The following is a 14,340-nucleotide window of genomic DNA, read 5'->3' as shown; positions in this document are numbered from 1 at the left end:
GAGAAAGACTGTAAAATACAAATAGTATTAACTACCCACTGTATAAGATTCTTTAAACTACTGTTCCCCTCCATTAAACTGACCAAAACAAACTTGACTTTTAGAAAATGAGTAACATTGGTTTGTTTCTCTCTATAAAATTAGGGCTTTGTTTCCAAGTTTTGTATCTAGAGATAAAAATGCAAGCAATGCCAGTTTCTAGGAGACTCAGAATAGCTTTTATTACAGCATAAAAGAATTTCCCATCATTAGTACTTAGTTGTCATCCATCTGATTAATTCAAACTATAAATTATCTAGATAGTGATAATAAATAAGAGTTTACGTAGCAATTAATGACTTCAAATGCTACACAATAGTTAATTCTAATTGCAAAGAGTTCCGTGGCAGTTATATTGAAACTGATTTTTCAATACAGATCACAGGGAAATGTGGCTGCCACTATAAAAGTATATTATAACTGGAAAGTCCAGGCTTTATTTCTGGTTTCTCCAACATTCGGACTATTTCTATAGGATAATCACACTCAATTTAACAGACATACTTAAGATCAATGGTGTTAGAACCAACTCAAGGAATTCAAATCACTCCCTGCTACATCTTTCCTTTTGTTTTTTACTATAATAATTGATAGCCTATTCTTAAAAATATCACCAGGTTACTTTTCAAAGCATATGTATGCCAGTTACAAGCTTAGGGAATCACACTTAATGCTTTAAAATAAATAAACTGTTAACATGTAAATTTACATTGTATTTTAATTTTTTCTTAAGCAGACTGGAGAAATCCTAAAAGTTAAATGTTATTTTGAGAGAGAGGGCTATCAATCATTTTAAATTGAAGGTTAACCATTCTAAATCAGGCTTTTAGTCTACGCAACTATATTATTTAAGTACATGATTTCATGCATGGTACATCCAACACTGATTAATAAGTCAAATTATAGTGGGGTTCTATATATGCCTTTTACAGTCATGATTCAGATATGTTTTTTAGTTATATTCAAAATATTCTCTAAGGATAAAGAATGAGCAGTTATTATTCCTATTTGGCGAATGGGAAAACAGATGTACAGGATATGAAACTGAACTGTTTATGAAATCATATTGTAGAGGAAGGTCCTACAACTCAAACAATACTTTTCTAACTATGGGCTTAACTTTTTCCATTGTCTCTTTGCTTCTTCATCCCAGTTACTTTAAAGCAATATAAATAAATCTGGCAAACTTTAGATGAAGCTTGGGTTTCTTACAGTAGACCATTTTCCATTACCATCTAATTCAAACAGAATACAGATGTGCCCTTCAGTAGCAGAACCAAACTTCCAAATCATCACAGTGGTCATATGGGGTAATTTACATTTTCTTACCCTTTTCTGGAGCAACCACATGATTCTATTTTCAAACATATTCAGTGTATACAAGTTTCAGCACCTTACTAACAAGCCTGAGGTGACACTGAAACAGTGGTGGTGGAGGGAAACAACAACCCCAAGACATCCCTAGAGCCTCCCTAACTTAAGTCAATCAAAGACGGCCTATTACAAATGCTGGCCATGATTTATCAGCTCCACTGCATTTACTTCATTCAAATTATTAACTTAGTCAAATTATGAAGTTCAGATAATCTTCCACATAAAAATAATATACAGTAAATACCACCTGCCATGATTTATCATATAAATGACAAAATTTCAAGTTATAATGTTATATCATTTTTCCCCCCTTTAATCAAATCCTCCCAAAATAAAAGTTCTTGCCTAATGTACGTCTGTGCTAGAAACTCACACTTATATTCAAGGACTTCAAGACACTTACCCTAGAGCCTGGAAGGAAGGAATCGAAAGTGCCCAGTGCATTGATAAGAACAGCAGTCTGGAGGCAGACTCCCCAATGTAGTGCACATTCAGGTACTCAGGCATAGGAGACGGCATGGTGAGCTAGTGAGAACAGGGACTGAGGTAAGTTATTTTACGTCAGACAATTCTAAATCATCATTTCTTTGAAAAAGTTAAATGTAAACATATCAAATAACTAATTATTAACCCAAAGGCAAATCTTGAAATAATCCAAGTCACTAGATTTTACAGCTAAAAATAGGATTTAGAATAAATGAGAAGACCATAGTTTCTAACAAAGCAAATTCAGATAAAGCAGAATTCCACTTAACAAATACCAACCATGACATCTGGTTGTTTTTTAAAATTATTTTTTGTCTTGGTCTAACAACATGTCTTTTCCTTCCCTCCCTTCATTAACAGTGATATACAACAAATTCAGTTTAAGGAGCAATCCTTTATGTTAAATGCCCCTTTCATTTAGGCTACAGGGATAACAAATTCAAATGCTTACAGGGTCAGGAGAATAATGAGTGAAGTGGGCCTGCTGATGCCATTTGGAAAGTGCATATTCCCAGATAAAGGGCATGACTGTGACTTGAATTCAACACTGAAAACTTATGGGAATCTGGGCTCAGTACTACCAGCTCTTTCAATTTTTCAAAGAGCAGATTCTTTGTAAAATCTCCCCATTTAATCTACAGGTAAAACAAAATGTGTCTGTGGCCATAATGCTCACAGGCTATCAGTCTGTACTGCTGACCGTAGGTAATTATTTTAAATGTGTTGGAAATAAATATCCTACATCAAAATACTTCTAAAAGCATTTTTGAACATCTTGTTAAAGAGAACTTTTATTGCTATAAATGAAATGTAATTTCATCCATAAACTTTTTTTCTATTTTAAAATAATTAAAATGATCAATAATATCAAGCATAGGTGATGATACAGGGAAACACATACTTCTGAGTATTGGTAAAGTGAAGGGCAATTTGGCTGTATCTATCAAAATTTTAAAATTGAGTTTATCCTATGACCTAACCATGCCACTTCTAAATCTCTATTCCAAAAAGATACTTGCATACATGCACAAAAAAAGCACATATAAGGATGTCCATTTCAGCACCACTCTTAACAGAGAAATTAAATGCTGGCAATAACCCAAACTTCTATCTCTAAGGAAAAGAATAATCCATGCTATAAGGTATCTTGTAGGCATTAAAATTAGTAAGATAAACTGAGATAGCATAGGAAAAACATTTCACAGACATCTACGTAGAAAAATCAGCAAAATAATATGTAGATGACCCAATTTATGTTAAGTAGAGAGTATGTGTATATACATATACATTTTATATGTATTATATTATATATATGTGACAGGAGGAGATACACCACACAGTAAACAGTGGCTACCTCTATGGTGGGATGGGTGGATACATCCATATGTATTTTTCTGGGGAAGGCATATATAGCTTTTATCAGATTCTCAAAGGTGTCTACGATGCCAAACAGATCAAAGGTTTTCATCAAAATGATATCAAAGTTCTCTGGAAATGTTATATAAAAATGTAAAAAGTATTAACTTCTTTTGTTCAATATTAGCCATAAATGGTTTATCTATTTATAAATGGTGTCAAGTAATAAAACAACAGGGCAACTGACAGTTGAAATTCCATGTGTGAAAAGATAATTTTTTAAATGTTTAAGAAATGTTTACTGGAGCAGTAAATTAAAATAACATTACTTAAGACAATTCTTAAAAGAATTGTAGGTAAGCAGATATTAAGCATGATAAATATAATTATTAGGATGCAATTGTTTCTGCACATAAGTATATGAAAAACAAATTGGGACCTATCATACGTTTTCAGAACTAAGGTGAGTAGGGGAAACAAAGCCTGAAAAGTCGGGGATTACCAAAGATTACTAGTTTTAATGGGGGAGGAACAAGTTGCAAAAACAAGATTACCCTTTGCTAAGTAGTTTAAAATCACTTTTAAACAAATGAAATACTTATAATATGTAAAAACTGGATATAAGGGCTAAAAGTATACAGATGCACCCTGATTTACACAACAGTGGTGGCAACGTTGCAAAGTCTCTGTTGCTCTAATCATAAAACTGAAACCACTTGCAATATATACTAGAAGAACTCATTATTCAAAAGACTGCCATGTTGTATTATTTTATAGAGAGAGGAAATGGCTTGTAATTTATCTGTTTTACATACTTAATTTTCTTAAAGCAAGATATACCTCTAGCAATATCAATCAGAAAGCCAATGCTAGCTGAAGAAACAATTCATTCAACAGGTCTTTTAGACTGAAAAGACAAAGATTTCTTCCTCTATACAGAGAAGGTGAATTTCTACTACAAAGGTGTTAAAGTTTCCCAAAAATGCCTGTGGATTTTCAGGTTATAAATTGAATTAAACACATTTTTCAAATTATACACATTTATTATATTAAGACGATTTTTAAAAAGAGTATTGACATGAACTAAACTTGGCTACCTATTTTAGAAGTCATTACTTGTCTGCAATTACCTTTCTAGCAGTTCTGAAAACAGGCTGAATGATACAGCTTCTAAAAAGTTATCAGGGGACTTCCCTGGTGGCGCAGTGGTTAAGAATCTGCCTGCCAATGCACGGGACATGGGTTTGAGCCCTGGTCTGGAAGATCCCACATGCTGCAGAGCAACTAAGCCCGTGCGCCACAACTACTGAGCTCGTGTGCCACAACTACTGAAGCCCACGCGCCTAGAGCCTGTGCTCCGCAACAAGAGAAGCCACTGCAATGAGAAGCCCGTGCACTGCATCAAAGAGTAGCCCCCACTCGCCACAACTAGAGAAAGCCCCCGCGCAGCAACGAAGACCCAAAGCAGCCAAAAATAAATAAATATAAATAAATAAAATAAAAAATCATTTGACTTGAATTAGCAGACCTGGATTCTATAATACTTCCAACTTGTCATTAATTAGCTGTGTGACCCTGGATTACATAGTAATTCAGCAACCATATTACTGCATCTTTCCCTGTGAGCCACTAAGCTAGGTGTTGTAGTCTCAACAGAGGAATAAAATGGAAACTGAATGAGCTACAGAGGGCCAAGAAAGGGACAGGCATGTCTGAGAAACGATGGGCAATGGAAAACTACTGAAGAATTTTAGGCAGCACAGAAGCAAAACTGGATTTTTTTTAAACAAATATCACTCTGCTACCAGTGCACAGGACAAGATGAGGAGACTGGAAGCAAAGGTTAATTACTATTAACAGTTTAAGTAAAAAATTTGTAAAGGAATGAAATATGGCAGTAAAAATGAAGAGGAAGTGAGAAATTCAAACAATAGAATGGTTAGGATTCTGTCATAGAATGGAAGGTAGTGAGGTTTGGGGAGAATGACAATGTCTCCCAAACATCAAACATGGTGACTAGAAGGACTGTGATTCTAATATTGAGATAATGAACATCAGAGAAGAACAGTTTTAGAAATACCTACCTCTGTCTCATATGCTTATTTCTAAATGGTAATTCTATCCACCTTGATTATTTGTATAGGAAATTTTTAAAAATCAAGTGGAATAAAGTATAGGAAATCACAACAGAAACTAAAGTTTAATAAAAATGTTAAATATTACTATTGTCCTAGATTCTTCAGAATCAAAATGCAAGTTAAATATTAGACTATTTCTTCTTAATGTCTGGAATGCTTTCAATAAGACAACGAAAGCCTCCAAATCTCTTCTCATTTACACAACGACAATAAAAATCCAAAGCTTCTCAACAGACCGTGGTGAGGCTCAAATGAAAGAATGTGCATGAAAGCATGTGCAAACTGCACTGTACACAAAAATGCCAGAGAGAAACAAAATGCTAGTTAGTTCAGCAATTGGGAGGACTGAATTTTTTTTTTTTTTTTTTGAGGTACGCGGGCCTCTCACTGTCGCAGCCTCTCCTGTTGCGGAGCACAGGCTCTGGACACGCAGGCCCAGCAGCCGTAGCTCACGGGCCCAGCCGCTCCGCGGCATGTGGGATCCTCCCGGACCGGGGCACAAACCCGTGTCCCCTGCATCGGCAGGCGGACTCTCAACCACTGCGCCACCAGGGAAGCCCGAGGACTGAATTTTTGATTATAGATATCAGGGCTTGAAACTCATGACCATAAAATCTCAATGAGAGAACTAATCATGACAGTACCAGGCTGGGAACTCACTGAAAAGTAGAACTCAAGAGGCTGTAAATAAGAATCAGAGAAAGAAGGAGCGGTCCTTTTCAGGAGAGCAAGAAACTTCATAGTGCTGATTCTGAGGATACCCAGAGTATGGCGGGTCAAAGACAGAATGAAAAAAACCAATTCTAGAAGGGAAAAAAAAGTTCTAATTTCCCCAATTCACCTGTCTAAAACAAAATTTTAAAGAATGACACTGATTATTCCCACTGCCTGTTCTTACAGCCCCCATAAAATTTTTTCTTGTAAAGTGCAAGTAAAACATTTCTAATTTTTTCCATGTAAATTATCTTTGGTGAAATGTTCCATAAAGACTGGTTTCACTGATATGTTTTATTGCCTATATCAAATTACAGCCATTATTATTTAAGTCACTGTGAGTTTTCTCTGGGCCATTTCTACAAGTCCAATTTTACAAGAATAAATTTTATCATATGCAGTCCTGGCCAGTGTTAGATTTGTGTTCATTATTTCTGCCAGTAGCACACATATCTATTTGATAACTGTGCATATTTTCGTAAGAAATCCATGGAAATTTGTAATCTATAGTAAAGTCAAGAGCAACTACCCTCAGGTATTCCAGGACTGCCATGCATTGCTAATTGAAATCTCCTAAGTACTTGCAATCACTTACTTGCATATGATTCGCTAATAGTACTGAGAACTGGCAGAGCAAAGATAAAGAGTGGTTAAAATGGAGGGGTCAGAACAGCAGGGTCTTAATGTAGGGCCTCAATGGTCAGCCTCTCTATAGCTGTGGTCCAAATATGATTTGAATGACAAATCAAATGCCAGAAAGTTATTTTCTAATATTCTACATGCATTGTTTCTAGTATTCCACATGTATTGTTTCCATCATAAATTAACATATTTAAGGAAGCAAAAAAGAAATTACAAATGTACCTTCTCCAAGTGGTTAAAGTATAAAAAGTTAAAAACCAAAAGTTAGAATTAAATAATTTTAACCTTCTTAAAATAAAGCTGAGAGCTAGCTAATTGGGGCAATATATAATTAATTGTGTTCTTTGTAGTTACTTGGTAAAAGCAGAATATCTGGGTCTTAGATAACTGGTTTACACTAAAGTAGTAGTAGCTAGGCACTGGATAAACCAGTGGATTCAACACATCACAAATGCCAATATTAAGTTAAAAATACCACCATCAACAAAACTATATTTAATGAAAAAAGTGTCTAAATGTTCTAAAAGCTAACTTTTATACTCTTAAACACATTATTTGATATAATGACTATGATTTATAAACAGGATGTTTTATTGAGCCATTATTTTATATGTTTTAGCTGCTGACTCAAATTCTATCAGGGGTATTTCTGACTTTAAAAGCACAACAAATATACTTTGATTTTTGAAAGGACAATTAAAATCAAAATGGTAACCAACATAAAAATTATGAAATATATATATATATATATATATATAGAAATACCCTGAAAGCTACATGTGAATCGCTGAGAAGTGGCCCCTCTTTTTCGATGTAATTTATGCTTGAGTTTCCAGCAATTAGATGTACGTTTCCTTCCATGCCCTCTACTGAGCTCTGACAGGCTGTGCTCTCTCCAGGATTCAATGCTTTTGCAAGAGTGTCAAATGCCCTATAAGGAGACATCAGAAGCTGTGAGCTTGGCCAATCTCCACAATAAAATGAAAATTCTATATAAAATTCTGAAGTTAAGATTTAGGCCTTAAAAATTGTTTAGAAAATAGAACTTTGGTGTATCACTGAGCATTCTATTTCAGTGATGTCTTTGACTCACTCTCTCCAAAAGCAACAAATTAAACTTCAAATATGTAGTATGAAAAACTATATTATTATATTAATGTATTTTACCAGAGAATTAAAGTCTTTTAAAAAAACGTATGTAATTTAAGGGGAGAAAAATTCTTATGCTTTGGTATGAAAATATGCTTTTACAAGTTATACGTTTGATGCTACAAGGTATCAGCCCATTTATTTTACATACAGAAGTTATTTAGAAAAACAAGCGCAAGAACTTATGTTGACTTTATTGTATTCTACACAACACAAAGTTAGGTTTTAATTTTGTTTAAAAATTCAGAGAATACTTTAAAACTTATGGTAACATAGCTATATCTGAACTATAAGGATTTGACATCAGGATGGCAAATAATATTAGCAAATTAACTAGTCAAAATAGCTCCCCATATTTTACAATGAAATGCCTTCTACAGTTCTTTAAAATCTCATATTTAACAAAGTACTTATTTGAGACTCTTAAATGCAGTTTCTTCAATATTTCAGAAGATGAATAGTGTGAAAAAAGCCTGAAAAAATCTGGTTTCTGCATCCTAAGTATTAATACCAAAAGAAGGAAAAGTAGAATTCTGATACGAGTTTCTTGACTTTCCTGAAGTGTAAACTTAAAATCGTAATTGATTCAACTAAGTTTTTAAAATCTATTTTCATCACTAGAAATTAGTGGGGAAAATGAACATGACTGCCTAGGAAGACAAATATTTAACTTTAAATACACAAAAGATTAAATCTGGCAACTAAGATATCTGAAAAATCAGACCCAAATTATCATCTTTATTGCAAAAAAAATTCCTGAATTTTATGACTACATTTCTAATCTTATATTCACTTATGGCTCACTGTTTACAACGTAACCTGCTGGACATTTTATATTGAATAGAATTTTTCAATTAAAATTTACTTATGCCTTAAGTTTTCTAAGTCTAATAGAAATATGTTTTTTGAAACTTCTGTAAATAATATTTAACATAAACATATTTTAAGAAATACTAAAGGACACTTGAGCAAAAGGACACATGATCAAAACAGACCTTACCTTGAAACATCGCCATTAGTCTGCATTTCTTGATGAAATTCACACAAAGAGGCATCACCATTGCTTAAGCTTTCAATCACAGACATTTCATTACTATTTTGAGAAAGATCTTTAGTTTTTCCAAGGTTTGCTAATGATGTAACCACACTTGCCAATGTACTTAAATCTCCCTGACATGATTCAGCCTTTAAAAAAAAAAATAATTAAAATTCTGTAAATTGGTATCAGTAAACTTTTAAATCTGAAATATCTAATTCTAGAGTATGAAATGCCAAAAGAAAAGTACTCTAAGATAAATGAAATCCAAAAAGTAAAATCAAAGAGCTCTAAGCTTTGAGGAACTTGAGGAAACTACAAGTTTAAAAATATCAGGTACATTTCCTAGGAAATGTTTATACAAAAGTTACTTTACACTAAAAACTGCACTTACTGGCTAATCTATCCATGTAACAATTGCTTTCTCTGTAAAGTGATATCAAATTAGATGGTCTTTCAAGTTCTTTTTAGCATTAAAATTCTGATAATATTACAGTAATTTCCAAAACTTATTATACAAACTTTAAAGTTATATAGGATAAAATTAATGTTTTATTAATGAAAAGAGAAAAAAAAGGAAAGTGGATTATTGAACAGACTTCTAGGATGTCAACTTTTACCAGCCACTGTGTTCAATGCATTGAACATCAGGCACTGTGTAGCTGGAAAGTCTCTTTACATATTTAAGATACTGGGCTTTTGTTATACACTGCACGTTTTCCCGTTTGTCTTCAGCTCTTATTTTTGTTAATGTGTATTCTTTTATGCATATAAGTTATAATTCTTTTATGAAAAAACTTTCTATCCTTAACTCTCTGACTACGCAGAAATATAATCTGTACAGGAAGGGCAGGAAGGTGCTTGATTTTTCTTCCTTTTACTTATATCTATTTTTAGAGCAATGCATCCATGCCATAGCAACCTCTCACGAGGAAAGATGAATTCTGAGTATCATTTTAAATTCATATTTTTATATATTTTATGTGCTTCAATTCATTAGTCATTCTTTTATAAATGCTCTAATTATTCTACCCTAACCTAATGAAAGGCCCTTCGTTGCCTTCTATGGCCTATTGATGGGACCACAGATATTTAAATTTTTTCATTATAGCTTTTTTTTTTTTGGCTCTATTGGGTCTTAGTTGCAGCACATGGGGAATCTTCGTTGAGGCATGCGGGCTCTTCATTGTGGTGCACGGGCTTCTCTCTAGTTGCAGTGTGCGGGTCTTCTCTCTCTGGTAGTGGCGCAGAGGCTCCAGGGTGCGTGGGCTCTATAGCTTGTGGCATGTGGGCTCTAGTTGAGGTGTGCGAGCTCAACAGTTGTGGCACACGGCTTAGTTGCCCCGTGGCATGTGGGATCTTAGTTCCCTGACCAGGGATCAAACCCGCGTCCCCTGCATTGTAAGGCAGATTCTTTACCACTGGACCACCGAGAAAGTCCCCTCATTATACCCTTACGGTTTTTGTTTTTAGTGTTATTAACCCTAAGAGGATACATATGTTTCCTTGAATTTCATTTCTTTTTTTTTTTATTTTAATTTTATTTATTTATTTTTGGGGGCTGTGTTGGGTCTTCATTGCTGTGTGGGGGCTACCTCTAGTTGCAGTGAGTGGGGGTTACTCTTCATTGCAGTGCACGGGCTCTAGGAGCACGGACTTCAGTGGTTGCAGCACGTGGGCGCAGTAGTTGCAGCGTGCGGGCTCCAGGGTGTGTGGGCTTCAGTAGTTGTGGCACATGGGCTCAGTAGTTGTGGCTGGCAGGCTCAGCAGTTGTGGCGCCCGGGCTTAGTTGCTCCGTGGCATGTGGGATCTTCCTGCACCAGGGATCAAACCCGTCTCCCCTGCATGGCAGGCGGATTCTTAACCACTGCACCACCAGGGAAGTCCTAAACTTCGTTTCTTCTATCAATTCTTTAGTTTATGTGAAATTGATTTCACTGAATAAGTAGGCAAATAAGTTTTGTGCTCTCCCCAAATTAATGAATGGTCCTAGAATCATTTACTGAGTAATCCACTAGTTACTGAGTTTCTTACAGGATTGCTACTTACATGTTTTTTACTTAATTCTCACAACAACCCTGTGAAATAGGAATCATCACCCCTTTACTACTGATAAGAAGAATTACCCATCGTCACTCCAGCAGTAAGCAGTGGAGGCAGGATGGGAAGTCAGACTGTCTGACTGGAAAGCCCATGCTCCTAACCACTGCTCCAGCCTTCTTGTATGTATATGAGTAAAAGGAGTTAACATTTTTAGGTGTTCTAATTTTCAACTAAAACTTAAACACCTATATAATCTCTTCCATTTCATAACGTGTACCTAACTAGATGTTTAATGTGGAAAGATCTCACATTGTAACTTCACAGTTTGGGGACCATTCGTCAGAAACTAACCGCACGAGACTGTTAATACAATTTAATATAAAAGCATATAGAAAACTACAGTGTCTGGGCAAATAGTAATTTTTCAACAAAACTTAGTTCTCTTCCTGTCCTAATGGAGGTAATGTCAATGAAATTGTAACCACCATTCTAAGCACAAACCATGTAGATAAGGGTAAGTGAAATCTTGTATGTAATTCCTCACGATGTATATTTATGGTAAGATACCAAATCTCCTCAATTAATAACAACATGCTAAAGCTCAGCCTGTAAGGTAGACACTCTTATTATCCCTTATTTTACAGATGAGGAAAGAAACTGAGGCATTAAGAGGTCAAATAACTTGCCCAAGGTTATGCAGCTAGTAAATGGCAGATGAAATTTAACTCCAGAGCACAAGTATTAAGAGTGCCTTAAAGTATCAAGCAACAAATAACAGCATAAATCTGGCCATATATAGACTGAATAATCTTATAGGGCATATGAAACCAGATCACATTATAGCCTGAGAGAAACACTATTCATAGTCTTTCTGAAATCTGTCTTCAGGAAAAATGTTTAACACTAGAGAAACTCTACATGCTGGATCTAAATAAGCAAACCTTTTCTCTTTCAGACACCTTGCTCAATAAAGAGCTGCTCCAACTCTCTAAGAGAACACAGATGACCTGGATACATAATATGAGAGCTCATACAACCCTATTCCTATTTTTGACTCAAGTCAATGTTTTGAGAGGTGCGTTAGGAATTTCTCTTCACCTGAAATATTTTAAGTATCTTAATTCTGTAAAATCTGTAGAACACAAAAGGAATATAAAGAATTTTATACTTATACATTTCTATTTCTGAGGACTTTTATTTCAAGATGAAAGAAACCTGGAAGAGGGCTTCCGTGGTGGCACAGTGGTTAAGAATCTGCCTGCCAATGCACAGGACACGGGTTCGATCCCTGGTCCAGGAAGATCCCACATGCCGCAGAGCAACTAAGCTCACGCGCCACAAATACTAAGACCGTGAGCTACAACTACTGAGCCTGCGTGCCACAACTACTGAAGCCCGTGCACCTAGAGCCCGTGGCAACAAGAGAAGCCACCACAATGAGAAGCCCGCGCGCCGCAATAAAGAGTAGACCCCGCCCACCACAACCAGAGAAAAGCCCGCGTGCAGCGAAGACCCAACGCAACCAAAAATAAAATAAATAAAATAAGTAAATTTATATATATATAAAAAAAGAAACCTGGAAGACATTTAAATGTTTGTCATTTTTATGTTGAAGCTATAATTGTTCTAGTGGAATAATGAACATTTCTACTGATAAAGTTAATTTGTATTATCAGGACTCGCAAAACGGAGGCTGCTCTAGTGACCTGGTCCACTTCAAAAACCTAAGTCAGTTTGCACTTAAAGGAAACACCTGTCAAGGAAACCGATCATACACCAGTCACAATCCTCCTGCTCCAGCTTTAGTGAGCTCACCTTACCCTAGACAACAGGACTCGATAGAGTCACAAGAGAATCCCCAACCTCTGAGCCAATTAAGCCCTGTTTCCTCACTGCTGCTTCAAATGCTCTATAAAACTCACTCTTGACTAAATTTCCTCTGGAAGAGTGTTCCACTGCTTGTGAACACTGTAATCTGCTAATCCATGGATTGTTTTCCCTTAAATAAGGGACATCAAACTCATCACTAAAATCTTTTAGTTTTGTCATTTGACACTACCAAATAGTTGATGATAATTTATGTTTAAAAAAAAAAAGCAACTTGTAACAGGGAATATTTAAGACCAAATCTATTGGCCAAATTGACGGAGAAAAGGAAAAAAATTTAAGCTTTAAATTAATTGTACTAAACACACCTTATCTGGCGTCATCAGCATAGTTGACTCAGTTTTTATGCCAGACTGATGAATATTCACAAACATTCCTGAATCTAACAGTCCTGCTGACCTGTAACAAATAAGTACAAATTTTAGCCTTAGTTTCACTGGGAAGAAAAACAAATTACCAGCTCCTTGATATATGTGGTTTTTGGTTGTTTTTACTATACCTTGCAGTTTCACTATCTGTTACAAAAGTTGGAGTTGCAGCTAATGGGCTTCGAAGGTCTTTTCGAATGTAGATTTTTTCTGTTGAAGCGGCACAGTTGGAAGATTTTTCTCTTGATACTTCAATGGGTTTTCTTTCACACTGAACAGCTACAAAAATGTGTCAAACTTATATCACAATGCAGAATTTACAGGCAATTACAAATGTAAGCTTTAGGTCAGCAATGCTGCTAATGGGAGACATGGTTACAGTAACTGAACTCCAAAGATAACCATCAATCTTTAGAAATCTTTTGCAAGTTCAACAAAGTTGCTTCAAAATAGTAAAACTGGCCAATGTGCATCTCGTGTTCTCTTTTCTCTCCCTGCCCCAGCCGTGGCAGAAATGTAGAACTCCTCCTATTTTTTTAAAAGCTCACTGTCAAAAAGGAAACCTGAAGTTAGGAGTCCTTTACTTACCTATATAAGAGTATTAAAAAATGAAGTAATATTTAACCAACTGAAAACAATACTAATAGAGAACCACAAATAGACCCAAGTTAAAGCTTTTTTCAGATAAGGGCAGGGAGACTTTTGAGAAGCAATTCAATTGCTTAGTCTTCATTTATAAAACAGAGGTAATATATTTAATTTATTTTATAGCAATTTTATTTCATGATACTTAGGAGATGGTATACTGTAGCTGTTAAATATACATTTTCTGAGAAAAAAAAAACTGCCAAGATTAAAGTCCAAGTTCTGCCACTTATTAGTTGTGTGACCTTGGGCAAGTTACTAAATTTCCTCTGTTCACTCAAATGTCAAATGGATAACAGCAGCATCTACTGAGAATTTTGCTGTGAGAACAAATAAGTTAATTCATACGCTATACACAGAGTAAAGCATAATGAGAACTCAATACTAGCTATTGTCATTACCTTATTAATCACTTTAGTATTGATAGTTTAATCAAAAATTAAACTTGTATCTAGTTAGTTGG

General features: G+C 35.2%; 1 protein-coding gene across 6 annotated transcripts in view; it reads right to left on the bottom strand.

Moving 5' to 3' along the window:
* The window catches only part of NR2C1 (nuclear receptor subfamily 2 group C member 1), a 41,556-nt gene that overhangs the window by 13,831 nt on the left and 13,385 nt on the right, over window positions 1-14,340 (bottom strand). For 4 of the 6 annotated variants that reach the window (XM_060113039.1, XM_060113041.1, XM_060113040.1 and 1 more), the window contains 5 exons: window positions 13,364-13,511; window positions 13,173-13,263; window positions 8,899-9,083; window positions 7,515-7,680; window positions 1,817-1,938 (listed from right to left, as the gene is read on the bottom strand). In XM_060113039.1, coding sequence (XP_059969022.1) covers window positions 1,817-1,938; window positions 7,515-7,680; window positions 8,899-9,083; window positions 13,173-13,263; window positions 13,364-13,511 — 712 coding nt within the window. The remainder of the gene's footprint in view (window positions 1-1,816; window positions 1,939-7,514; window positions 7,681-8,898; window positions 9,084-13,172; window positions 13,264-13,363; window positions 13,512-14,340) is intronic. The other 2 variants (XM_060113042.1, XM_060113045.1) reach the window with 2 other exon arrangements.

Source organism: Mesoplodon densirostris, chromosome 11 (genome assembly GCF_025265405.1).
Source record: "Mesoplodon densirostris isolate mMesDen1 chromosome 11, mMesDen1 primary haplotype, whole genome shotgun sequence".
Taxonomy (NCBI): domain Eukaryota; kingdom Metazoa; phylum Chordata; class Mammalia; order Artiodactyla; family Ziphiidae; genus Mesoplodon; species Mesoplodon densirostris.
This window is presented reverse-complemented; position numbering and strand designations above follow the sequence as displayed.